The following is a 26470-nucleotide window of genomic DNA, read 5'->3' on the forward strand; positions in this document are numbered from 1 at the left end:
TAGAACCACAGCCTATAAAGTCACTCAGCTCATACATCTTTTTCACCTGAGTTGTGTTTATTAAGTATTTCCCAGATGCAGAACATTGGTAGGAAGATTTCCACATCTGGGGGACCCACTCTGATCTCTTCATAATGTATACTGTTGGGTTTTTTTCTGTTCATCTGAGTGCTGTTTATTTTTCTCTTTCAGTATTACATTTCCTATCCAGCCTGTGCATTAATTTGCACCTAGGTAGCAAGCCATTTTCTGCAGATGATGTATTCCGGGGAAAGACAGTTTCCATTCTAAGGAACAGAAAATTCTTTCCAAGAATGCCTAAGCGTTTGGTGCCTCTTCATGTGATGGAAAGGCACATCAGTTCTAAAAAGTTATGCAAATACATAGATGCATGATATACACCCAGTTTAGTCATATTTACGTATTCAGTATCTGTAATTTTCTCCCATCTTCAGCAGTAAAATTATTGCTTCTCTAGTCAGCTTTATAAGAATCTCATGCCTTACTTGTGCATGACTGTGGCTTGGTATCAGTCAGGAGAAAAACGCGTATCTCTTTCACTGATATTTGGTAGGAAAACTTGGCAAGAGTGTGTTAGAAATGGTGCTCTACCATTAGTACACATGATGACAGTTGTGCCTATTGTCTGGAATAATTTAACTTGCCGTAGCTTAAGTTTACTGTATTCTATGAATCACATATATAGATATTTATAATGGAAAAACTGTGTTTATGCAGCATTGAGATTACACAAACACAAACTGGCAGGATACCAGTTTGCCCTGGCTGTCACCATTCTGAACACATGTGAAAAAGAAAGATGTGGTGGAAATATTGGCGTGTCCTTCACTGCCTGTAAACCAGAGACAAACATAACTCTGCATTTAGGCCCTGATTTAGCAAAGCACTTAGAAGTATGCTGAGTGCTATTTTAAACCTTCAAGCATTTTGATTTCATCAAGACTTTTTAAATTTTTTTAATAGAAATTTCATTGATGAGATTTTTTTTTGTCCGTAGAAGTAGCTTTCAGCAAGACTTTCATCAGAAATTGTCCAAAAATTATTCTGGGCCAGCACAGTCCTCCTGAGAAATGGCCCATTCTTCTAGTAGCCTGTCTTCCCAACAGGCTTGCATTACTAATGCACATCAGTGTCATTAATTAATTACTAATGGGCATAGTCAGCTTCACCTGGGCCTTTCCAAACCGTGCCCATCAGCCATGAGCTCTATTACATCTCAGCTTTACCAGTCTTCCAGGTAAAGGGGATGGCTTATTGGAGTGTTGATTCTTTTGCAGTGGAAGACTAACAACTCCTTTCATGTTGCATGATTCTTAGCCTTTTCCAGACGTACAGGAGGACTAGGCATAGCCTGTTCTGACTGAACTGTAAGACCCTACTTTGGAGTCACTAAGGAACACTTCTGATTACTTGTCTTTCACAAAGGTAGCTGATATAAATCTTTGCTGGACTGCCCCCCTCTGCATCATTATAGGTTGTGTACGTGCCAGACATATGTTGCATGGTACTCCTTTTTCAATCAAATACTGGTTAAATTCAGTTGCAGAAGATACGAGGAATGTGACTTGATTTTTCTTTAATTGAATTGTTGTGAATTCACTTAATGATGTAGGCATAGACCCTGTAGATGGAAACTTTATGAACTCAAGACAGTGGTTCTGGCAGTTACTTCTCTCTGTGTGTGTTATTTCTTTGTTTATGTTGTGGAAGCATATGAAAATGAACTTGCTTAGCCTTAAATGGCCTTGGAATGGAACTTTCCATTTTCTGTTGTAGATTAGTCAATTTAACACTGGCTGAGTAATTTTGAGAATCCAAAATTCACATGAACTCATATATAGATGTTTCTCTAATAAACAGTGCAGGCTAATCTCCAGTAGTTTCTCACAGTGGATTTATTGCTCACAAATATTGATTTGCTAAGCATTTGCCTTGAAAAACTTTACAATGTTTACAAACTGGAAAAAGATCAAAAAGCTCTGTAATAGCAGAGTATGTTATTTGGTTTCCGTGCGGCATGTAATTAATCAGTCCTTTACTCGAATACAGGCACTTTTATTTTTAATTTTTTGAGATTAGCAGCATGTTTTTTTCTTTGTTAGCAGCATATGGAAGCATAGTGTGAGAATATTTATATGCCTGTTGTTTTACATGTGAGACTGACTGGAGTTTATTAAACTCTGCTTGTATTTTTTTCTGAGTGCTCTTGATTTTGTTCTTCTCATTTGGAACATAGCTTGAGTTGTTCTTGAGTTGTTGAGTTGTTCTTTGGCAACACTTATGCAGGAGGTGACCAAGACTAAAAGGTAGTCAGTTGGTGTTGATGTTCTTTTCCAAAACTGAGGCCAGGAGCACTGCACAGGTAAGCCTAGATAGCGCCAACTGGACTATTTCCATTGGAAAAAAACCACATCCTGTTAGTACCTTACCTTGCATCAGAAGATGACCATGAACAAATGCAGCGAGAGGATCTTCTGAGGAAAGGCTAAGTGTGGGATTTGTTCTCTCTATTTAAAGTGAACAAAAACAGGGGAGAATACTGCCCTTCTTTGATCACAGTGGAAAAGGTTTAACACATGGAAGGAGAATTTTTTAATATAAAGGACAATTTTGATGTAAAAACAAATGTGTATGAACTACTCTTAATGCAGTAATGGAGGCAGAATCTTTCCGATTCTCCTTCTTACAGGAGGAGCTGAGGTGTGGTACATTGCTCCTTTTACAAATGTTCCTCAGTGAGCTCTGGCAAAAGCTGGAGAGCAGAGGTTATTATTTGAAATATAATAAATCTCATTTTATATGAGGTAGGGCAGGACAGCACACAATCTGCAGACATGCTGTTCTGTATCCGAGTGTTTCTTCTCTGTTCCCAAACAGCTGTTCTTGCACTGTTCTCACTAGCCTGCCAGATGTTACAAATGCAGGGAAAATATGAGGTCCCCTTCTTTCTCCATAGGTCTTATTTGTGACCATCTGATGACCTGCTGTTTAATCTAACACTTAACCTGGGTTTTCCAGTAACTCATCAACCTGATGAAAAAATGTGAGGTTAAGAACTCATTGTTGCCAGCACAACTGAAGCTAGAGATAGAATCTGGTATCCTAACTCTCAGGGAAGTGTCCCCAAGACTGTGTGCAGTAGTTACTGGTGCATGTATAATCATTAATGATGCCTGGAGTAGATGCTTCAGTAAAGCTTTAGAAGATCCCCTGGACCATTCTTGGCTCTTCTGACTCTCTAATACTTGAGTTAAATGTAGGGTGGTGTTCTGTTTAGTGTTTAATGTTTGTCAGCATATGCATTCTCTTTCCTTTATGTATTGTTAGAGACAGGGATTGCAAGAGATTATCACACTGGAAGTTTATCTTCTGTTTTAAGTGTGCTTAAGTCCTGCACTCAGCTACTCAGTCACTGGAAAACTCTAACAGCTTAATGGGTCTCCAGGTTATCTACAGCAGTGCAGAGAAGTGCCAAGCAGGGAGACACTGAGTACTGTTGGTATGTGAGCCTTAAGTGATCCTGTGTTCCTGTTTAGTGTGAATTCATGACTGTAGAAATGATTAGCAGACTTAAGAGAAGAATTGGCTTGCTGGCAGTCTATACCACTCCAACTAGGAAGCAAGTCATAAAATCGTTTGAGTTGGAGGGGACCTTTATAAGCCATCTCATCCAACTCCCTAGCAATGAACAGGGACACCCACAGCTGGATCAGGTGCTCAGAGCCTGGTCAAAGGAATAACTAAAGATTTATTCACTTCATGATGATCAATTGGCTAGGCTCATAAGAACACTTTCTAAATGAATGAGTTGAAATCCATTGATTATAACACTGTTTAGTAACATTAAATGACATGGAAAACATCAGGTAGCTGAGACACTGTGTCTGGTCTAAACTGATCTCGCAGGGCACATTCTCTAGATTCAGCTGTTTACTGCATTAAAAACTCATTCCTTTGACAGGGAAACTAACTTATCAAAGGATGTTGAACACTTTTCCAGGAGCCCATTAGGCCCTTGTTACTGGAGAAGTCTTTGCAGAGTTGAGTAAAATAGCAATTGTTGGGTCTTTGCCACACTCACATTCTTAATGGTGTGCTTTAATTAAGCAAACTGACCAACTCAGTCATTTCAGGAACACAGGAAGCATCAATGCTTTTTGTGTGGAAAACAAGTTTAACTAGAAAGCTTTCAGGAAATATTGCTAGTAATATGGGCAGGACAGACAATGCTGTCGGGCATTTGTACTGAATCCACCAGCCACACATTACCAGCTCTCATAACTTCACTGCAAGCATCTGTTATATTCACAGATCCTCAGCTTCCACTTTTATTATCATGATAAACTCATTTTATTTTGGTCCATTTATAGACTTTGCGGTTGAAGGGAAAAGTTTGAAAACACAACTGTTAGATCTCACAAGCAAACAACCTCATTATTTACTTATTTAAATCCCATGTTTGTTAAGTAAATCCTGTGGTCTGTGGGACTGTGTGGTACTTATCATTCCTGTGCATCCTTGTTTAGGAGAGTGAAAGAACAAAGTTTTCCTTATTGCTATAGATGGACAATAAAGAAAACCGAATCCATTCTTCACCGTACTTGAAAGATGTCTACAATTCAGTGAGCATTAAACAGAAATGCGTGGGAAGTCTCTGAATGAACAAGCCCTGGCAACAAAAGCAATAGACAAATCAAAGTAATACTGTGCCCAAGCTGCTCTGGTTTTGGGCACCAGGCTAGTATTTCCACACAGCAATGGCCTAAGCCATGCAGAGGTACCAGTTTATCTTGCAATTATTTGGGTATTTCAGATACAGTGATGTATTGCATAAGTTAGTAGATGTGCTTGCAGTTTTGCAAAGCCATGACTAGTGCTTAAAGTAAGAGTGATGGGGAAAACTGCTTATTATTCTTTTTTTTTTTTTTTTTTTTTACTGAGCAAAGAATCACTAACCTTATTTTAGATCATGACGAATCTGCCTTTTTTTTTTTCTGCACTCATTCCTGGGTATCTTGCCTCATTTTCTTCCTGCTTCAAACCACATGAAGCAACTCTTACTTTCCGAGCTTTCAAGTCAGAAAAGTTTGAAACAATTAAAGGGAGAGATTTGGGCAGCATTGGTTGGGGATAGTTTGCTAGAGACATAGGATAGTCTGGAGGTGGACTGTGGAGATGTGGCGCTGAGAAACATGGTCAGAGGCCATGGTGGGGATGGGGTGATGTCTAGTCTTGATAGTCTTCATTGTCTCTACCAACCTTAATGATTCTATGATCATCATGCATTGCTCAAAATTCCTTTCAACTGCTGGCATGTATTCAAGTTGGCTAAACTAGACAAAATGATTAATCGTCTTCTAACTTTTGTTGTGTTTTCCTTTATAATCTATTATTGCACTTTAAAGGGCAGAGGCATGGTTTAACGTAACCTACTTTCTCATCCAATAATATGTGCATAGATTAGATGGAGGAAATGCTCCTTATCCGCAGAATAATAGATACTTAGTTTAAATTACTTGTTCTAAAAACTTCCCAATTTGGCCTCGCTAAGCATAAAATATTAGATTTACTATTTATTTTCAGTGGATTGCTGCCAATTTCCTTCTCCCTGTAGGTCTTCAGATTGTTAAAAACATTAAGAAATATTCAGATTGAACATATATCTACTTAGAAGAAGCCTGTGTTTATTCCTAAGTAGAGATGTAAAATCTTGTTGGGACATAAATTCCTTAGCAGCACAGTTCTTCTTATTTTATTGCTTATTTTATTTTATATATATATTTAAGACCACAAATTGGCAAATTATTTTTTGTGTTTTTTTCTTATTAAATTTTAACAAAGTGGGGAAAAGGAATCCAATGGAAAAAGCTTCAGCTTGCTCTTCAGGTTAAAGTAGGTTGTTTCATTCTGTTTAATTGGCAGTAATATTTGGAACTTCTGATCTCATTGTTGCATAAAATCTTATTTATGTTGTCAGGAAAAAAAAGGGTGGTAGGCCTAATTTTGATCATCTCCATTGGTACAAATCAGAAAATGGCCAAGCCGAGGATGTTGGTTTGATTTTGCATCATTGTAACTTGAATCAAATTTGCCCTTTAAGAATACTCATTAACATGAAATTCGAAATAGCACAGACGCTGTAGTTTCAAGTGTATTTTCATAAATAAAAGTTTAAGAAGTCAGGCAAAAGTGACAGATTTTTGGGACCATGTCAGTGCAGCATGTCCAGTGGTGCTGAAGTGCTTGCTATGTTTATTTTCTTCCTAATAAAGGGAATATTCAGTATTATTGCTGCAAATCCCCTGCACAGAGCAATACACTGCTGTGCTGAGTTGAGTGCACAGCACAAAATGCTGAGTTTATAGCAGGAGTCTAAGGTGACCCATGCAGGCCTTTTCTCTGTTCTTGGTATCACCTTCTCTTTAGGGAAAGGATAATGGACCCTGAGAAGCTATTGCAAAGTGCAGTGCCAGAGCAGTGCTCTTCAGCTGTCGGAGGTCAAAATCTGTTCTTTAGTGCTGAAGGAAAAAACAGCTACTGACTGGAGAATGCAGTGATGTTATAACAAGGATTTAGACTGATCTTTTGATGGCTGCTTAAAAAATGTATGTCTTACATTCTCACATGAAAATACTTTCTTTAATATCTGAGACTGTATTGGCCAGACTTTCACTGCCTCTATATTAATGAATTTTAATAAGCAGTGGGTTGTTGTTTTTTGATTGTGACAGAGTTCTTATCAATGGACAGGTCACCAGTTTGCTGGGATGGAGATGGAGGCAGCATGAGTGAGCGAAGTTTGAAGGGGTTCTGTAATAGAGAATGTTTGTTACAAGATTATAGTGCCTGCACGGCTTTAGTAAGGCATAAAGAATGAATGGTTCCTACTTGGGAAATGTTTAATCTCAACGCAACTCAGAAGAAGCCAAAGCACAAACACACCATCTCCAAGCTGACTTATGACAACTTTTAACTAATGAACATGCAAGAGATAGAAGTGTTACATTGAAGTGCTACAAAATAAGGAATGAGTTTCATCAGCTTTATTCAACATATTTCTGTCTGAAGTACTGAACTATCCATTTTGCTTGGAAATACATTTGGAAGCGGAAGAAGTTGAAATGTGTACTCTTTATAGATATTAATAAAATACATTTTTTTCCCTCTTCATCCCAAGAATAATAAGTGGAAGATAGAGTGCTTTTTGGCACTAGAACTGGAAAGATCTAGGAAATATAAGAGTAGGAAGTCAACTTGCTATTTGGATACAACATTTGGAAAATTTTATGTATGGACTAAAGAAAACAGGGTGAGAAAAACCCATCAATAATATTCATGACGTTTTTGGTCCATTTCTGGATTTAGGGTATTTTATGAACTGTTAAGATCCTTGGTAAATGAAACAACCTCTGATTTAGGTCCCTCTGCTGCCATCTTTCTATATATTAAATGACTATTATGTATAGGAAAAGACTCCTGCATTAGTTTACTGAGGAATATGCTTAATGAATTATGTTTCCCAACCTATCATTTTGTTCATATGGTGACAACTTAAACATGGCCATTGCTTGAGAAGCTTAGCTTGATAAGGAACATTTCTGAAGGGACAGGCAAGCAAGGAGAGGTGGTGGGGTGGTCCTCGATGCTAAGGAGTGTTGTTTTGTTGTAGAGTTCAGTGCTAGGAATAATAATGTTGGGTCCGTGTTTAGTAGAGATGAGCTGACAATTTGTCTAGATTATCTTGTACGTCTTTTCCAAACTTTATGATCTTATGAAACTATACAGATGAGTTGGTGAGGGTTTTTTGTCCATGTTACATATAAATCTGTCTCAGAACTGTGAGGTTTTATATTCTGTGTAGTCTTGATTTTTTTTTTTTCATTCCTCTCTAATACTCTTTTTCTCTGTCCTGTGTGAATACTTCTAGATGTTTGATTGGATCAGCCACAACAAAGAATTGTTCCTGCAGAGTCACACGGAGATCGGCGTGAGCTACCAACATGCCCTTGACCTGCAGACACAGCACAATCACTTTGCCATGAATTCAATGGTGAGTTTGGGAGCATACTGTGATCTAATGGGTATGTGTGTGTGTGATTGAAGTGGGCGTGTGGAGCTGCCTCCATTTCAAAGTGCAAGGAACCCATGAAGCAGAGAAAGTCTGGCTGGGCTGTGGCAGCAGCCCTCTTTCTGGGAGGCAGTGTTGCTATGTCCACCTAGACATTGAAATGCTCATTCCCTTGACTTAAGATAAGTATATCCTGTGGCATTTGTTTACATATTGGAGAGCAAATACCATTATTTTCTAAGACTGTGATGTTCCTTTAACTGACTATGAGATCTGTATGTAGTCCTTGAATTATTGATGCTTTTTCTCTCACACCCTGCTAAGGTATTTCTCAGAACCTTGAAAACGACACTAATCAAGCTGTCAGTTGTGGCCACAGTGAGATTTTGGCTTTTTCAATAGTTGATCAGTTAGTCCTTTTCAATACCATTTACCTTACCATAGGATTTTGTTGTTGTTGTTATTATTTTAAGAAAGAAAAAAAAAAAGTGTAATTATCCATTTATAAGTGCTTTGCTCTCATTCTTACCTTGCATAAATATTTAGTCTGGACAAAATGTATTGATGTTTTGATTGTTGTGGTGGGTTAGAAGCATGAACACACGCGTCCTGCTTCAATCATACAATGCAGAGATGAGCCCTCTCCAAATGTTGTCACTACACAAAAGCTTACCCTGACTCAGCCAACTGCTTCATACAGTGAGTGGTCTGCCTATAGCTGCACTGGGGATGAGTCCTCAAAGGTGTAGGTTGGTGTTTAAATTTGTGTTTTACATCACTAGAGTGTCGCACCTGACTATGCTACCATAGGATAAGGTGTTCTCTGAACTATGAAAAAGAGACCCTGACCACCTAATGTTGTTAAACTGCCCACAGCTGTCATAGGATTGTGTTAACACTTTTCTTCTGACTACATTTCTGCACAGATAATTAAGTTCTCTGACCTAAATTCCACCTACCACTCCCACCTATCTATTCCTCAATAAACCATGTAAGAAATGTTTATAATGGCTATTAATATGTTTATTGTGATTATAATTGCAACAAGCACTGAAAAAAGAGGCTCTAGGCACTTGATAAGCTTGTCATCGTGTTGCCATCCAGCAAAATGCAGGGTAGCATTGCTTCCATATAGCACTGCTGCTTGCAGAATCCTAACAAATAAGTTGTCCTGGAGGTTAATGCATTAAAAATCATTTGGATTATAATAGATGTAAACTCAGTCATAATCCTTCAGAAAGCATTGTCAGAAGAGTCAAGCTGAAAGGCCTCTCTTTATCCTTTTGTGGTGCTGCCTGGCATTATTTTCTAAAAATAACTGGTAATCAAGCTTGGAAAGAGATAATTAATGCTAATAGAAAAGTAATGAATGACAGGGAGGGTGCCACCTAATGGAAGAAAAACAAATTTTCTCCATTCTTCTGTCAGTGTCCAAGTGAATTTTTGGCAATGAAAAATACCAGACAGTGAGACATTTGCAAAGATCCTTGGGAACCTGCTGAGCGCAGAGACCTCTCAGTTGCCCTGGCTCCTAGAAGTGCCCTCTCACCACTGCCAAACTTCTATATCATAGAGCTGCCCAGAAACCTTTTCTGCTGTGAGGGAATAGTGGGACAGGTGTCATATATCCCGTCTTGCTCCGTTTCTGATGTAAACTGCATAAATGTGTAATCATGTGGAGTTCCATGTGGTTAGCATGAGTGATCCTGCAAAGATTGTCTTCTTCATCTCGTATGTACATTACATTTATGTGGAAGGGCATCAGTATTGGACACCTTCAACTCTCACCCTCTAAAGTTAAGTGAGAGATGGCACTCACTAATTAATTGGGCTGAAACATATGTGTGCACAAGAGTTCCTTGCTGAAAGACCTGTATGTCAGTGATGTGTCTACCCAGTGGCCTTTCCAGAGGGGATTTCAGTTCCCAGGTTGCACAGGCTGGCAGGTAAGTGGGATTTTATAGCTTGGTAATGTTGGCTGTGGCATTAAAGAGGGCTGCTGCCTTGCCGAAGGCTGGGCATCCTGCTTCTGGAATAGCACTGCTGTCAACAGTGATGCTGGTTTTTAGATTAAGTTACTTGCTTAAAAAAATAAATAAATAATTTTTAAAAAGAGCAAAAAGACAGAGCAACTCTTGTTATCCCCAAGAATCAGCATTGTGAACATGAGTATGTTAGCATGCAGAAAACATCAGCTTGCTGCATAAGGGTGTTGGGCTGCATACTAGTCATCCTGACTGAGGGAAAGCATGCAGGAAGAGCAAGAAGAGACTGAAATTAAAGCAACCTTTTCCTGTCCACAGCTCAGCTGTGATAGACAGTAGCTGTGTCTCTTGTCATGCGTGGGAGCTTTGTGAGCTCTCCCAGAGAGAGAGACACAATGTAGTAAGGTAGTAAGGATGGAGCCTTTGTGGTAGTTAAAACAAGTGCCAGCTGTGGTCATCAACAAACTTGGGACTGAGACTTGAGCAAAGCAAATGCAGAGGAAGTTGGATGGTGATTCTGGAGGATAGTGGCAGGATCTTCTACGCCCCACGCCTACACAACCATACGCGCTGTACTTGGGTCGATGGGGCAGTAAGGCAAGAAATATGCATCAGATCCGTTTGATGCATAACACTGGAGCAAAGGAGAATCTTGCTGGTGACCAAGAGATCTTCAGAAAAGAATGACCACAGGTAGCTGTAATTTTTTGAGGCAAGATTTATTATTATTTTTTTACCATACATGGTTTTCTAAAAGGAAATTAGTGTCAGTGATGTTACAAATACATAGTTATGCTGTCGCTACTACAAAACTTTGATGCAACTGTCTTTCTTGGTTCAGTTGTTTGTACCACTGTTTGATCTCTGCTGGAGACTGTCAGATAATGGCTGGTGTGTATGTGCCTATTTGATGATATTTATAGGGCATTAAGAGGCACTTTGGTCCCCGTGTAATATGTACAGTTCTTTGCCTTGCATTGTCTGTTTCTAAAAGCTCTGTTGCTGACGTGTTTGTATACACTGCTTTCACACATCTGGAAGCTTCTTGCATGAAAGTACCCACTGATAAATACTTGTTAATTTAAGGATTAGGATTAAATAACATAATGCAGAATATGTGAGATAGAAAACTATAGCTCTGGAGAATTTAATGCTAAGCATGTATCCGTTTGCATTTGTAATTATTTCTTAGTCTCTTCCTTACATAGATTTCAAAGAAAAAATGCCAGAAATCCTTTCCTGTTCCATTACTATAAATGGTAATATAGGTAGTTGAATCCCTCAGACCCATTTGGCATCCCAGATGTAGTAAATTGATCCACCCGAGCCTGAAAAATTAAGAGTCAGTCAGTTTTAATAAGCACAAACATTCACACCTGATCAACCTTTGAGCTTTCTCATGCTAATTACAATATTCAAATATTTTGCTGCTGTACTCACGACCCAAGATGTGGAGATTGGTTCAAGAATAATGGCATTTTAAACCTGGTTAAATGACATGGCATCTTTTTAAATATAAGTCTTTTAGTTTCCGAGTCTGTAGGGTGAACTAGATCACATGATTCAGTTTTTCTCTGGTGATTTGCTGTATGATTGTAGCTTCGGTAGGAATTTGCTTTATAATTTAACTGGATCTTTTCTAAGCAGACGTCAGTCTCAGCAACTGTTAGATTGCAAATAAATTTGTTATCATTAATCTGAATAACAAGATCTTAAAACACTCTTTTTGAGTGTGAGATTTTGGATTGTGTGATGTTTTGTCTTGGTTTTGCTTTTTTTCCTCAATATATTAAAATCAATCTTGAGAGAAGAGTGGAAAAGGAGCATGTAGATGAGGATGGTGGTGTGTTTTGTAGAGGAAAAAATGTACAGACTTTAGCAGAAGTTGGGTCACATCTGGGGTCTTTAAGGTATTTTGTTTTTCTTTCTGTTAGTGCCTAATGTTCTTTAGGCCTGTCGTAACTAACAGGAGTTACAACGCTTTTCTCAGTTCCTCTGGTGTTTATTTGGTCATGTCTTTTGTCATTTGCTCTTCCTTATAGACCCTTACAGACATTCTGTGACCAAAGCTCCCTTATGGAAAAATAATTTTACTTTAACCAATAATAATTCTTCCTCTTAAGTGAACAACATGGCATATGGAATGTGGAAAAGTCATATATTTGAGGTAATAAACTGTGCTGTGGTATTTTTCTTTCAAATAAAGACCATAGATATTCTTCCTGTAATTCAAGGCAATGCTTGTTTTCACTTCAGTTTCAAGATAAATTATGTTAGTCTTTATCACAGCTGTATAATATTTATACTGAAGCAGTACTTCTTCTCACAAAGACGAATATTTAGCTTCACTATTTTGTGAAGAATCTCATTAATCTAGTCAATTTGATTGAGTAATACTGAAGCACCGGAGTTTTCTCTTACCACTCTGATCATAGCTCTGTACTTGGATAGATGGCATACATATCACTTGTTCTAACTGAGGTTGCTCGTATTTCCTTTGCCAGGACTGTTTTATGCCTGGATCTGTTAACCTCCTTAAAGAGTGAATTATCACTTTCCATGGAGCTTACATAAATATAGCACTGCTCAGTGTTGGCAGCGCTGCCCATCTGGCTGTCAGGGAGTTAGTTGTCTAACACTAGATGGAGATGCATATCATCTTAAGAAAGTCACAGTATATTTCATACAAATTACAATTACTTTGTAAAGGCTAATAAGGTCCTTTGGAAAAAAAAAAAATTCCATCATTGGTATTAAAAGAACAATATCTTTCTACATGTAGGCTGAGCTAAAATGCCATCCAACGTTATTCTGCAACATTCTAAATGCAGTCAGTCTTCTTATAGAAACTTAAAGGTCTTAAAGATATCTCATAAGATTATTTTATCACTGAAACATTCTGCTTTGGATTTATGTGTTAGATTCACATCACAGATGGTTTCTAAACTCGTGGTGAGAGCTTTCTTTTTCTTCCTCAACAATCAAATTTTGCCTTCAACTAATCTGCAAAACTCCATGTTCACTCTACTATTGCGGTGTCTCAACTGTTTCTCTAGGAAAGGAGGTGAACACAGCCAAATTTCTTGTGAAGTTACTGCTTCTCACTGCTCATTTTTCTTTGCAGAGTGCAAGGTGTTCTCTGTGTATGTGTGATAGAAGAAAGCATCACTCCAGCTAGAGTTGGAGGGCTTAATTAAGGGGGAAGATCTCTCAGCATGCCCTTTAGATGATCAGGTCTCTATTAGTGCTTTGTTTCCCTGTGGGAGATCATTGCACAACTGAATCACCACTATTGTCAGTGCTTATTGTCAAAGGCTGACATCCTAAGAAGTGTTAGGGACTTGAGTGATGATAACAAACACTGGAAAGAACAGCTATGTTTTAGACATTAATTGTATGGATCAAGGCCTTGTTTAGGTCACAGGAGTGGACTAAGACTTGGAGGACAAAAATTCTACACTTGAATGGCATTTCGCGTGAGAAAGACTTGTGCATATTATGCTACTGATGGACATGTGAAGGAATGCTTCTGTTGTTGTGTTTGTTTATCAAGTGTTCTTTAGGAGCAGAAAGTCCACTTTGCCGCCCTAAATTTCACGGTCAAAAGAAGAGAATGAAAAAATAACTTTTAAGATGGTGACTGCTTTTGGAAACTGCAAATATATGTAATGTTTTCTCAGTGATAAAGATTAGCAAAAAACTTGGTTGTCCCCCAGTTTCAGTACAACAGAATGTCAACTGTAGTGCTTTTGCCCTTGCTTCTAGACATTAATGTATTGTTTTCTCATAGTTTACCTAATGTACTTCTCTGCAGCCATAAATCAGTGATCCGCTGCAGTACTCTTTAGGGATATCTCTCTTCTATGAAGAAAAATAGCATGGAGGAAAAATATAACGGACTTAGTTATATTTAAAGTGAAGCTCTCTCTGAACCTTCTAGTTGTGGATTTTCCAACCTAAAGGAAAAATAAAGTCACAGACGTTGGTTGCTGTATTTAATTTTTTATTATTTAATTACAAAATTACAAAACCATGACAAGGATCAAAAGATCTATGTAACTGAATACAGAAACTCCCAATTCATTCAGTTTTTACAGATGAACAAACCAGAGGGAAGGGAAGTTTTAACTTCCCTAGATTTTTTGTTCCATTTTACTCGGAACATTACACATTGGCAGATAAAGTTGAAAGCAAATGGCTTACAATTTTACTCTATTCCATGATGGGAAAATAAGTGTCTTGCAATTTTTGTGGATTTGTGGTCTGTTAAATGTTTTTTGTTATTGTTTTCTTTTTCTCCCCAAATTAAATTCTCGAGTGCTTTGAAGCCATATTGAATTTTGTTCCAACCCACAGCAGCAATCCAAATCTCCTTCACAGTCTTGACCCCATTTTTTTCCCAGGAATGGTGACAGTGTACCAAGATAAGAAACAAAATGTCTGATAGGATGTGCTGTTTGGAATTTTTAGTCAAATCTTTCCCATATCTTTGGTTTCTTTAAGACTAGTATTGTGTGTCGAAGGCCCATATCAGTGTCACTTAATCACTGAGATACGAGAGACAGAGTGGATGAAAGGGGTACCTATGTCACAGAGTAGGAGATATCCACATGGCTCTACCAACTGGAACTGTAAAGAAGAGCACATCACATCCATCACATCTGATAAGTGTATTAAGTATTTTAAGTACATGTAAAACTCTAGAATAATTTTGATCATTTTTCTTCTAACAGTACAGAGGGAAAAAAAATAGTCTTTATTTCTTTAAAATTGATCTGACTACAACTAGAGAAATGGAAATTTTGTGGAAGATGGTCATTTCCATGGAAACTCATTTTCCTACAGAATATCCTTATGGGCTCTTTTAAGACTTTTCCGTTCATTGACGCTGCATGTCTATAAAGGATTGTCAGAGTTCTCAAAGGATAGAAAGCAAACATTTCCTTTATTAATACGTGGACTTAGCTTTGAGAAATGTGAAGTTATTCAGTAGAAACATCAAGAAGCAATAAGTAAACCCTCACAGATGAGTAAATAGCTAATGCATGACAAATGATTTTACTTAAATACATACAGGAACAAACAAACAGAAGAAGAGGAGAGATAACTAAGTGGTAGATAATAGCATGCATATGCAAAAAAAATCCTGTGGGATACAGCTTTAGAGTGGAAGGTGGTAGGCCTGCTATTAGCGCATATGTAAAAGGATGGTTGATTACACTCGCTGAACTGCTCGGCTTTGCTCAAGCTGGTGGTGTTTGGAATTTGTAATGAAGGCAGAGGGCGGTCACGGTTCTTCCTGCTCTTTATTTATGTGTGCTTTCTAATTTTCAGAACGCCTATGTCAACATCAATCGGATCATGTCTGTTGCATCCCGGCTGTCTGAAGCAGGCCATTACGCTTCCCAGCAAATTAAACAAATTTCTACACAGCTGGATCAAGAGTGGAAGAGTTTTGCTGCAGCTCTGGATGAACGCAGCACCATCTTAGCCATGTCTGCTGTCTTTCACCAGAAAGCTGAACAGGTGAGCTACTTTTGCGACTAGCAAAGTGATCTACTGGCAACTTGATAACGGTGATGGTGCACTTACTTCCTGATGGTTTGGGGCTTATTTGCAGTTAGATTCTTGCTCTTACTCCAGCAGTGTTTCAAACACAAAAAGCAACATATCCCTCCACAGAAATCAGCATGTGTTGCTTGAGTGGGTAAGAAAATATTTTTAGGCCTTAGTCATGAGAGAGAATCGATTGATAACTGAAGTACACTTGTGCCATAACATGCTGCCTTATTTCTGTTGCCTAATTTTCGTTCAGGGTTGTGGGTAAAGGTAGGAGCATTGTGGTCAGGAAAACAAGTATCAGCATTCATATGTACACAGATTGCACTGTAATTAGTACTTCTTATTTATTTCCATGGAAACTACAATAGATACAAAGAGCACAATAATTATGTTTAATAGAGCAAATTTCTCAGCAACAAAGCACTGTTTTTTATCTTAGTCACTATCATTAGCTGTGCATTTTCACCAGCAGTGAATGAGAGCCTGCATGCCATGCTTGTAAAAATTTGCACCAGCAGAGGTGATCAGTGATGGTTCAGCTTTGATCCATGTGCTGATTGTGTTCATTTCCCATTTGAAAACACAACTCTAGGAGCTCTCTTCAGTGCTCTTGTACACTTGTTTTTTTCCAAGTTTTTTTTTTTTTTTTTTTACAGCTACAAAGTGGCTGTGCTTGATATTTATATACTGCCCACATTTCAAGTGGCTGATTACTTTTAAGCCTGATTACTTTTAAGCCAGAAATCATGTTTCGTGGCTCAGTGTATGGGAACAGCTGAGTCACAGTCTGAACCACTGATTGAGCACCTGGGGAAAGGACCCCCCTCAGCCCTGGGAGCACAGGTGAAGGCAATTCAGCTGTGTGACTTAAAGGGATAGAGCCTGGCTGCACCTCTCTTAGACCCCCCATTTAAGGGCTGACTGCTGCTGGGGAAAGATCTCTGGTTGGAGTTCTCTTCCTTGTTAAGTTTTCCCCATGAGCCTGGATCTTTGTAGATGGGTGAGCATTTTTTTTCCCCCTTGTTTGTCCCTTTTGCTATTTCAGTCTTGTGTTGCCTTTCCACTGCATTCATCTTTCCAACTGTAACAGAATGTGTGTATGGAAATGTTTAGACTTTCTTTATTTGTTTTGTACTGAAGAAGTATGTTTTTTTCTTTTTTATTTCTTACTGACAAGAGGTCATAGCATGCAGCAATTATTCACTCCACTGTGCACTTAATGATGTAGGTGCTCATGTAGGTACAGACACTGGGTCTGACATTCTAACAAGATAACTTGTCCAAGTACTTTCACCTGTGTGCAGCAGGTGCTGTGAAGTTTAGGTGCGGGCTTCATATTGATCTTTGTCGGTCATTGCATGTTCATAAAAATAGAAAAAAAAAATATCCAGTCTGTACACAGAGAGAAAATGGATAAAGGCTTATGGATGAATTAGTTATTGTTTTTTTGGTATTTGGTACTTTTTTTTATGAGCCATGCCATGTTTTTCTGAAGTGTCAATCTTATTTGCAATTTAAGAGGAGTTGCTAAGGTATTTTGTAGGATGAAAGGCAATAAAACAAGTAGCTGCACTGAACTGCCTGACAGTTAGAGGTGAGGTTTTCTGTCATCTTGCTCTTTGAACACTGTCAAAGTGGATATTTTGCCTCAGCCTTAACTTGAGAAAGACTAGACTAATGTCACTTTCAGCTTTGGCTCTTTTTTTCTATACAATTGAATGGATGGGTCTGAAAGAAAGAAAAAGCAGTCCTCCCTTGGCACTTCTATAAAAGGAACCAAGGTTTGTGCCGCCTGATAGTGGCAAGTCTCTCATTATTAAGCAGACAGGAGAATTTGCTAATTTGAGCAGCAGTTGCTCCTCTCTTTCAGTAAGAGACAATTCAATGAGAGATAAGTGCTGACTGCTGGCTCAGACTGATGGGGGAAAAAAAGAGAAGTGGGAGTCAGTGTGTCCATTAGCCAAGACTGAACTGTTGGTCTTGCTTCAGTTACTCTGGTAGCATAAACCAATGACCTGCTCTCTAATAATGTAATAGTTTGACCTCCATATAGCATAAAAAGTGTGGTGCTAGGGATTTGTTTTTTTAACTCAGCCTGTGATCTATTGAGCATTCATTCTTAATGTGATCCTTTATTATTTGGCATCACCAGAAGTTGTGGTGTTTTTTTTCTGTTTTTGTTTTATAATTCAAATCATGGCTTCCTCATTTTACAGTAAATAAGGTTTAAATATCTAAAGCGAAGATGTAGATAAACCCGCAGCTTCCCCTGCTGCAGATCAGTTCTTGATTTTGCTCCCTTTGTTCTGTTGGTAATGGAAGTCTCGATGCGGATCCAACCAGTTTTCCCACAGCATGGTTCTTAACAGTCTGCTATGCAGATTCTTTCCTTCTCCAGCACGATAAGCTGCTACCATCTCTTTATTCAGTGCTTCCTACTGATTGAAGTTCCCTGTGATGCCAACAGGAAGAAAGTCTAGTAGGATCATAATCTTTCAGCCTCTGGCACGCCACAGCCCACAAGGAAATTGTTGGCTTGGGGCAGAGATTTATGAAAAGTTCTCCGATCTCATAATATGCAAGCTGAGCAGGAAATAACTTGTTTTTCAAGGTCTCTTCCTAAAGACCCCACACAGCACACTGCACAGAACACAATTTGTCTGTCTTGGAAGGATGAAAGGCTGAGTCAACTGTGCTGGGAATTGAACCTCACATCTGTCTTCACATGCCTCAGAATCACGTTGCTTTCCCGGCTCTCACAGCAGATACATGTGGCATGTTGAATTGAACTTGGCTGAATGAGTTCCTGTATCAAAGCCTGTTTTTTTGCTTTGTTTCTTTCTTTTCCTCCTTCTCTGTATGTCTTGATGCATGCATGTGTCTTTCTTAATATTTTCAAATGTTTTTTAAACATACCTACCTATTATCAAGAAAATGGGGCAGGAAAATAAAAAAGGCAGGAAAGAAATGATGAATCTTGCCAATTTAGCCTCCAGCCAATTTTCTTCAGCATGTGTGCTTGATCAAAAGCTGGTAAATTAAGTTCCAAACACTTGCATTGTCCAGGTGAAGGTACAAGTCAGGGTACTCAGTGAAGTGCCCCATGTCCCTCCACACTGCCTGCTACAAATTTTTTCTTCTCCTGCTAGCATGAAGTTCTAGTGCAAAATAGAATCTAATTAGATTAGAATAGAATTTAGGTATACGTGAAGCATTGCAAGGGAATGTAGGATGATATGCCTCATCTCAGTGTGATTCTGAGAGCACTGTGCTGAGTTGCACAGAGGAGGTTCTGGCCCACTGACTGCCAGGTGGGGGAAGCAGACATACCAGGTGTCCTCCCTTTCTTGGCTGTAATCTCTGATTGCTTGCTGAATTATTAATAAGGCACTCACTCTACAGATCCTGTCAGAACAAACAAATTAATGTCTTCAATCAGCTGAGAGATCTAAACCAATTAATTCTAGGTCAGAGTATACTTTCAGAAGTGCACAAGTAGGATTACAATTTACAGGAGTAGGTGCTGAGTGTGTACTCTAGATATTTGTGGTGGTTCTCTGAAAACTGACCTGCAGACATTTGTATTATCTTCCTCCCTAGCTTAGGGAGGCTACTGTGCTCATCTCTGCCTCGATCCCTCTGAGCACTGCTGTTTGAGCAAAGGAAGTGAATAAGAGAGGGGGGGAAGGAAAAAAAAACCTAACCCAAAACATAATGATATGTGAATTTCAATAGTTATATTAGGCCACTAAGGCCTAAAAGGAGTTTCACTGCTCTCTTTCCATCAGCCCCACAGCTCTCCTGCATCTACCCCAGGATGGCAAAGGCAGGCTAGAGTCTGATTTTAATTTCTCTGAGACCTGTGAAACCTGCAGTTTATATGCATAGGCCTAAGCAGTAAGCAAGGGCTATTTAAAAAAACAAACTAACATGGGCTACAAAATGTCAGCTGTATTTTAGAGTTTCTTTATAATCCAGTATAGGAATTATGAAGGAGTACTAGTGAGAAGTGGCCTAAGAATCCACTAGTACTGGTCCTAATTGTGATGTTAATGGGTTGGTTATGAGCATGTAGTAAGTGTGAGCTGTTACCTTAAAGTTACTTTCTGGTTAAATCAGAGGCACAAAGGTATCTCAGGAGAGAATTTTCTTAATCTTTCTTCAGATCCTGATACGCATGTACAATTATTGGAGCCTGTCATTTCAGCTCTTATGCTCCCAATAGGAACTATTTCAGTCTGTGGGCTAACTGGAAATTTAAGCAGTTAATTTCAATTATATTGGTCCTTGCTTGTGTTCCAGTTTCAGAGCAGTAGCTTTAAATGCATCTTTTTTTAAACTCAAGCAATGATTTTGTCACATGAATATATTTCTATCATGAACAGTTACATAGGATAAAGTTGCTTGATTCCAACACAGTAAGTTACAAATAATAAATGTTGGCATAACTGCTTTTTTTTTTTTTTTGGTATAAACAAAATATCCAGCTTGATAGTTTGGTGGTATGAAGTAATACTTGTCAGAGATCCTTGAAACATAACTTACTCTCCCTCCATGAACTCCACGCACCAACAGGCTGTGTTTCTTACTGCTTCATAAAAGGGAAGACATCAGCTGCTCCTGATAGTGGTAGGAGGGAACTGCTGATGTAATTATTGATGTGACATTGCCTGTGTTCAATAGGCATACAGAAGAAAGGTAAATGTGAGACAGACAGGTAATGATGTGGTTAGGTGCATAGAATCTTCTTGAGATGTTTCCCACCTACTGTGCAAAGCATGCTCTGGGGATATGGCAGCATAGGAGGAACAAGGCAGTAAGAGTTTGTTTGTAAGTGATTCTGGCAGCAGGAACACTGATCTGTAAGGTGTTGAGGTCTTTTTCTCTGTAAGGTGTCAATGTCTTTTTCTCTGTGTCAACTGTGAGGTTCGTGTAACAGCCCCAGAAGGGACTGGCCTTGGCTCCATACCCTTAAAACTGACTAGAAAATGATGAGAATTCCACTAGCTCAGCAAAAAAATAAGGCAAATTCAGCTTTATGGAGAGTTGTTTCAGAGTTTTGTCTGAAGAGATCTGACAGAGGACCTGGTGCCCTTGCTTGCAGTCTCCTAGAAAGCATAGTTCTTACTGGTAGATTTTACCTTGTAGATGTGAATGTTTAGGGTGTTATCTTTGTTGTTGAATCTCTGTATTTACAGTGCAAACACTTTACAGCCTTGATTATCCAACAGCACAGTGAGTAGCATTACAGTGCTAATAAAAAAGGATGCTGATGCCTGAGTGGAACTGAGATTCTTTACTTTGACTCTCACAGCCCCTCACTCTGTGAGGAGTGCTTTACTAAGAAGCTACAGATGAGCACTATGGCATGCTGGTTTGACAAAAAGAGGGAGGAAGAGAAAATTTTAATGAATAATGAGGTGACATTGGACAGTTAGTACAGACTAAACATGAGCATGGTAGCCACTGTCATTGGAGTAGGCCCTGCTTAAAGGAAGAAGACAGGAACCTTAGAGACTAAGTTCCACCTTTCTTTTACAGAATAGGCAACACCTAGGAGACCTTCCCTAATTTGTTCTGCTAAAGAGCATCAGTACTGCTCTGGAGGCCTTTGAGAGTGGAAAATTGTTTTCCATCCCTCTTCTCCGCAAGCCCGTTTAGTTTCTGGCTTTCTGTTACGGCTTCCAACTAAGGTGCTAAACCATATCAATTGCAATGACAGTGCCTTTTTTCTCCCTTTTTGTGGATCTTTGCCCACCAGGAACTGGACTGAGACCAGGAGCTCATTTTGAACTGGCTGCTTAACAGCTATCAGATGGTAATAGTATCTGATCAGTGCTGACCTGGGCTGGCACCAAGTGTGTGACCCTGAGGTTAAAGCCTTGGTATCCTATTAGCAATCCCACTGAGCTGGCCCTGAGCTGGAAGCTGCTTGAATACAGACCGTCTGCTTTTCACTATAATGAATGTCAGTATTGATTTTAATGGAAGTTTTCTATTGCCCAAATTAGAGTTAAGTACAGGTGAGCGACCAAGGGATGTTTGACAACTGAGATGATGGCAAATACAGCTGGATCTTCCTGTGCTTCACACTGGTGTTTTTTTCCAAACATTGCAGGCTCCCTGCAATACAAAGACTCTTAGAATGGGTGCTGTCTGAAGCTGGTTAAAAAAGCATTTGTTTTTAATTAAGAAGAAACAGAAAACACTCCTTTAAATAGAGGTACTCTTCAGGAGGTAACAGGAATATGTCTTTCTGGTGTCTTCAAAAGGACCTGTTTATAACTGTTATGTTCTCAGTTCAGGCTGCAATTGTTAGTGGCACTTTAATGTTTCTAAGTGCCATTCTACACTGTTTTCTGAAGCTGTTATGGTGTTCTGTATCACTGTTGCTCATTGTTTCTACAATTGTTTCAGTTCCTTTCAGGTGTGGATGCCTGGTGTAAAATGTGCAGTGAAGGAGGCCTCCCCTCAGAAATGCAAGACCTGGAGCTGGCCATCCATCATCATCAGTCTCTGTATGAACAAGTAACACAGGCTTACACAGAGGTATGTGCTTCCCAGAGGAGAATGTGAGTGTCAAATGCAAACAGATACTTGACTACGTTTGGGAAGTCAGCTTTTCTGGGAGAGAAAAAAAATGAAGTAGGTTTGCTTTTCATTATTGCAGCTCTTCCCAATAAGTCAGAAATACCTGTTCCCAAACTGGGGACTCCCAGTAGTCTTCTTGCGTTGGCCCACCAGGGCTTCTCAGGAGCAGGAGGTTGTGTGAGCAAACAGAACATTTCTATTGGCCTCTGGTTGGAACTGTGAATTTTGTGCTCATGTGTAATCAGAAACTAAGGCCCTCTGATTGCACTTTAAAATACATCTAAAAAACAATAATGTTAAGAAAATTACAAAAGCCTTCTTTAATATGCATATTGCTTTTGCTGATGCTTCCTCAGCAAGCTATAAATCGTCAGACACAGCTGTTAAAAACATTCCTATATTATTTCACTAATAAGCACGTTTTTAGGCATTCTGTAGAACTGCCAGGAAGGTTACAGTCTGTTATTTCCGAACTGTTAGTTCCTTTACCCACGGTTATGTAGAGAGCTGAAAAGCTTGGATTAGACTTTGGAGCCCTGCCTCCTATCCACATGCTCATTTCTCAAACCTAGACAATGTCTCTTTCCTATAGAAATTAATGCTTCTTTCACAGGATCTCTTTGTGGTGGGATGAAAATTGTAGCTTTCGCTTTCTTTTTCTGCAGTCATTGAAAACCTGTTTCTATTTCTGTAACAGTAAGATATTTGTAATAGAATGGGTATCCATTGTAATAAATACTTAAATTTGGATATACAGGCCTTTTCTGTCCTGTCATAGGATGTAAGGAAGCATTTTAGGTATTCTGCAGGAATGTAAAAAGATGCCCAAAGAATCTTAGGAAAATGATTTTCCTTTTTATCATGGTTGTAGCCATAATTATTTGGCTCCTTCCTTCACTGACTATGATTGAAGCTCAGAAATACTGAAGGCAGAGATCATGGGCTTGATACGCAACCCACAGCCAAGCAGTTCCTTCTAGTTGCTGCTAACACCAAGTGGGGCTGTTGGCAGAACAGGCCTTCTTCTGTAAATGAAGTGATGCTCTTGCTTTTACTTTGGGTAGAACTGTGCTTAAGGGAAGAGGCGTGCATCAGAAATATGCATTTGGGATCTTCCTCTGACACAGGAGGTGGTTCCATAGATATCTCAAGTCAGGCTGTGTTTATTTAGCTCCACTGGTATCTCTTGTGGCTGGACAGCAGCACTGCTGTACTATTCAAAATAAGTGGGGGGAAAAAATGGTCAAATTTCCTTTTACAGACACAATGCTGTCACACAGAGACCACGGGACTACAAATCATGTCTGGTACAGGACCATTAAGTTTAAGGCTTTTGCTACATCTCTTAAAAATGTGTTGTAAGTGAGATGTAAGTGCAACTAAACTGGGTTCTTTATGCTTGTCCTTGCACAGTCCTTGAAAAATCCAGAGTTTTCACATGAAAAAAGATATTGTGGGGTTTTCTTTTTGTTGGTTTTCTTTTGTTTTTTTTTTGTTGTTGTTGTTGTTGTTTTCTTCAATACAAAGGGGAGTAGAAATGGCCAGAAGACCAGAGAGAGTTCCTCTATTTGTGAAGCTGTTCCCTTTCTTTCTGTAAAACATAGAAGATACGAAGTCATGGAATATGTATGAAGACTTTGGAAATATTGAGCACCACTGGTTGTCTATCACCATGCTGCTTCATATATATGTTTACTGTAGATTACCTTTAGTGTGACAGGACAAGCTTGTAAACTACAGAGCAGGAGAATGTTTCCAGTTGCCTCTCCTATATGTTAATAATTATTAACAGAACAACTTGGGCATTTGATATGTGGCATTTATCTCTGACTATGCAGACGATGACTGCAAGGTTGCCTGTCGGGGAAGAATGTTAACTGATAATCTCTGAAACTCTTCAGACAACAGGAACAAATACTTGATGGGATAGACTCAGACCAACTGAAATCCAAATGGTGGGGTCAGGACTGTAGTAAATTCACGCAATGAAATTAGTGGAAAGAGTGAGTTTCTGGTCCAATAAGCTGCTCACACCTGTGTGGATGGCCTTGGTTTCCTATTCACAGTGACTGGGTTGTTGCTAATTATCTTCTCGCAGATAGAATAGGATGCAGCCTGCTGTGCCTCCTTCCCTGCCTAGATGCTGCTGCTTCCTGCCTAGCAGCCATTGCCACCTCCACCAGGTTGCCAAGGAAACACCTGTGCCTCAGTGTTCACTGCTAAAATCCCCCCCATATTCCCACTGTGCACTGCTATGGCTGTGACTGCTCCCTCTGTGACCCCAGCAGGCTTCAGCCTGTGCAGTTTGCTCCAGCTGCTTTTTGGCAGCAACCAAATCTGAGAATGGAAAACCTCTCCCTGCAGGCACTCCATTTATTTCCCGATCTAATTGCAAATTACCCTGAATATTTAAAAAGAAATAAAGTTTCCAAGGATCTGCCTAAGCCCACCAAATAGTCACCTAATGTGATGAGAAATGATTCCCAGTTCTGCCAGTATAATTCTCACAGGTTCTCTTCATTCTCTGCAATTGCACCACACAACTACTGCTCTAACTGCCTGGGGTGCGGCATGGCTTGCCAAAAGACTCAGGTTTGGGATTCTTGGGCATTTGCTGCATTTGAATGAGTCACTCATAAGATGGTGATAAATGAGACTTAAAAATCCTTGAGACATGTTTGAACTTTGCTAATGATCGATATTCAAGCTGGATGGAAAGCATTCTTCAAACCATTCTCTAGCAAGGTTGGTGGCTGTGGTTGCATAGAAATAAAAGCATGTTTCCAGGAAACCTCACTTCTCTGCATTTTGTTTCTGAGGGAAAGGAGGAGAGTGGGCTGACGAAAGACAGGGATTCCAGTTGTGTCTTTAGGAAATGGTTCTGTTGAACAAAATATTTCAAGTTTGCAATCCACAGCAACATTTCAAGGTGATGTTTTTTAGAGAACCTATGTAAGCATACACTAGTTAAGGGTGTTTTTGTTAGGGTAGGGTTTTTGTTTGGTTGAATTTTCTTTTGTTGCTTAAATATGGTCTGGCTTTAAAAAAAAGTTTCGCATTCTGCCTTTTTTTTTTTTAGTGCACAAATGCATTTGCATCTGCAAATGTTTTTCAATATGCACAGAAAAAGTTTGTGCATGTGCAGAGGACTTTCCATTTGCCTATAGGCTGTGTAGCCCATTGAAACTGGAGGCTATAGATGCCTCTTAGTGCTTCTGGGGGACAGAAGAGTCACCATCGTATCCTCACTTATTTTTCACTGCCACTGAATGAGATACAGAATTGGAATGTCATACCTCAGAAGGTATATTTCTACTTAGTAATCCTAAGATGGAAGGACTCTCCTTTATCATACTGAATATGAATGACTCTCTCCCATCTGTGGTTTTCTTAAAATGCCACCTCCTCACATAAATAGGCCCCTATTGCAAATGCCACCTGTCATCAGCTGGCGCATGTCAGGAGTTCTCAGTGCTTTTGTGTCAGAATGTAACATCTTGGGATTGCTGCGTCTGCGCAGTCCCAGCAGAGTGGTACCTGTGCTGCTGAGTGGCACAGCAGGCCCATGAGGAAGCAAAGGCAGTGCTACATGTGCAAGTACAAGTCAAATAGAGATGTAATGATGGCTTTCTTCTTTTTTTGCCTAAAATAAGGAAGAGACGCAGAGGCAGCTAGGTTGTTCTTTCTTAGTTCTTGAATGGTGATGTATCAGCTCAGTGAAAGAGACTTGTTTCTTCACTTAGGTGAGCCAGGATGGAAAAGCATTGCTGGATGTCCTGCAGCGTCCCTTGAGCCCTGGGAATTCAGAATCCCTCACTGCTACTGCAAACTACTCCAAGGCTGTGCATCAGGTATTGGACGTGGTACATGAGGTCCTGCATCACCAGCGGCGCCTGGAGAGCATCTGGCAGCACCGAAAGGTCCGGCTGCACCAAAGGCTGCAGCTCTGTGTTTTCCAGCAGGATGTTCAGCAGGTAATGCTGTTACTAAAGGAGATAAAGAATGATGCTTTCTTTGCAGTTGTAGAGGTAGTTTGGTGACTTATCTGGAAGGTATTGCCACTAGCCAGATTATATGTGATGCTCTACCTGTGCTAAATACTGATGCACCTCTCAGTTTCACATTGGGAGCTGTCAGTCTGTTCCTTACAGGAATGTGACACCATTTTCAGTGGTTAATTTTTAACAAGTGAGCAGTTGTCTGCAGGTGCTTTACTGTTCCTTAGAAAAGTATTTAATAGAAA

At 39.4% G+C, this 26470-nt stretch overlaps 1 protein-coding gene across 25 annotated transcripts in view; it reads left to right on the forward strand.

Annotated features, from left to right (window-relative positions):
- The window catches only part of KALRN (kalirin RhoGEF kinase), a 434749-nt gene that overhangs the window by 193960 nt on the left and 214319 nt on the right, over positions 1-26470 (forward strand). For 24 of the 25 annotated variants that reach the window (XR_014947909.1, XR_014947910.1, XM_085552327.1 and 21 more), the window contains 4 exons: positions 7949-8071; positions 15409-15600; positions 22054-22185; positions 25971-26201. Coding sequence is in view for 23 of the 25 variants with exons in the window: in XM_085552327.1 (XP_085408453.1) it covers positions 7949-8071; positions 15409-15600; positions 22054-22185; positions 25971-26201 (678 nt within the window). In the remaining 2 variants the exon portion in view is untranslated. Of the gene's footprint in view, positions 1-7948; positions 8072-15408; positions 15601-16597; positions 16637-22053; positions 22186-25970; positions 26202-26470 lie in introns of those variants that run through there. The other variant, XM_085552339.1, reaches the window with a different exon arrangement.

The sequence above is a fragment of the Coturnix japonica genome, chromosome 7 (assembly GCF_054131305.1).
Source record: "Coturnix japonica strain WE chromosome 7, WE-NBRP24, whole genome shotgun sequence".
NCBI lineage: Eukaryota > Metazoa > Chordata > Aves > Galliformes > Phasianidae > Coturnix > Coturnix japonica.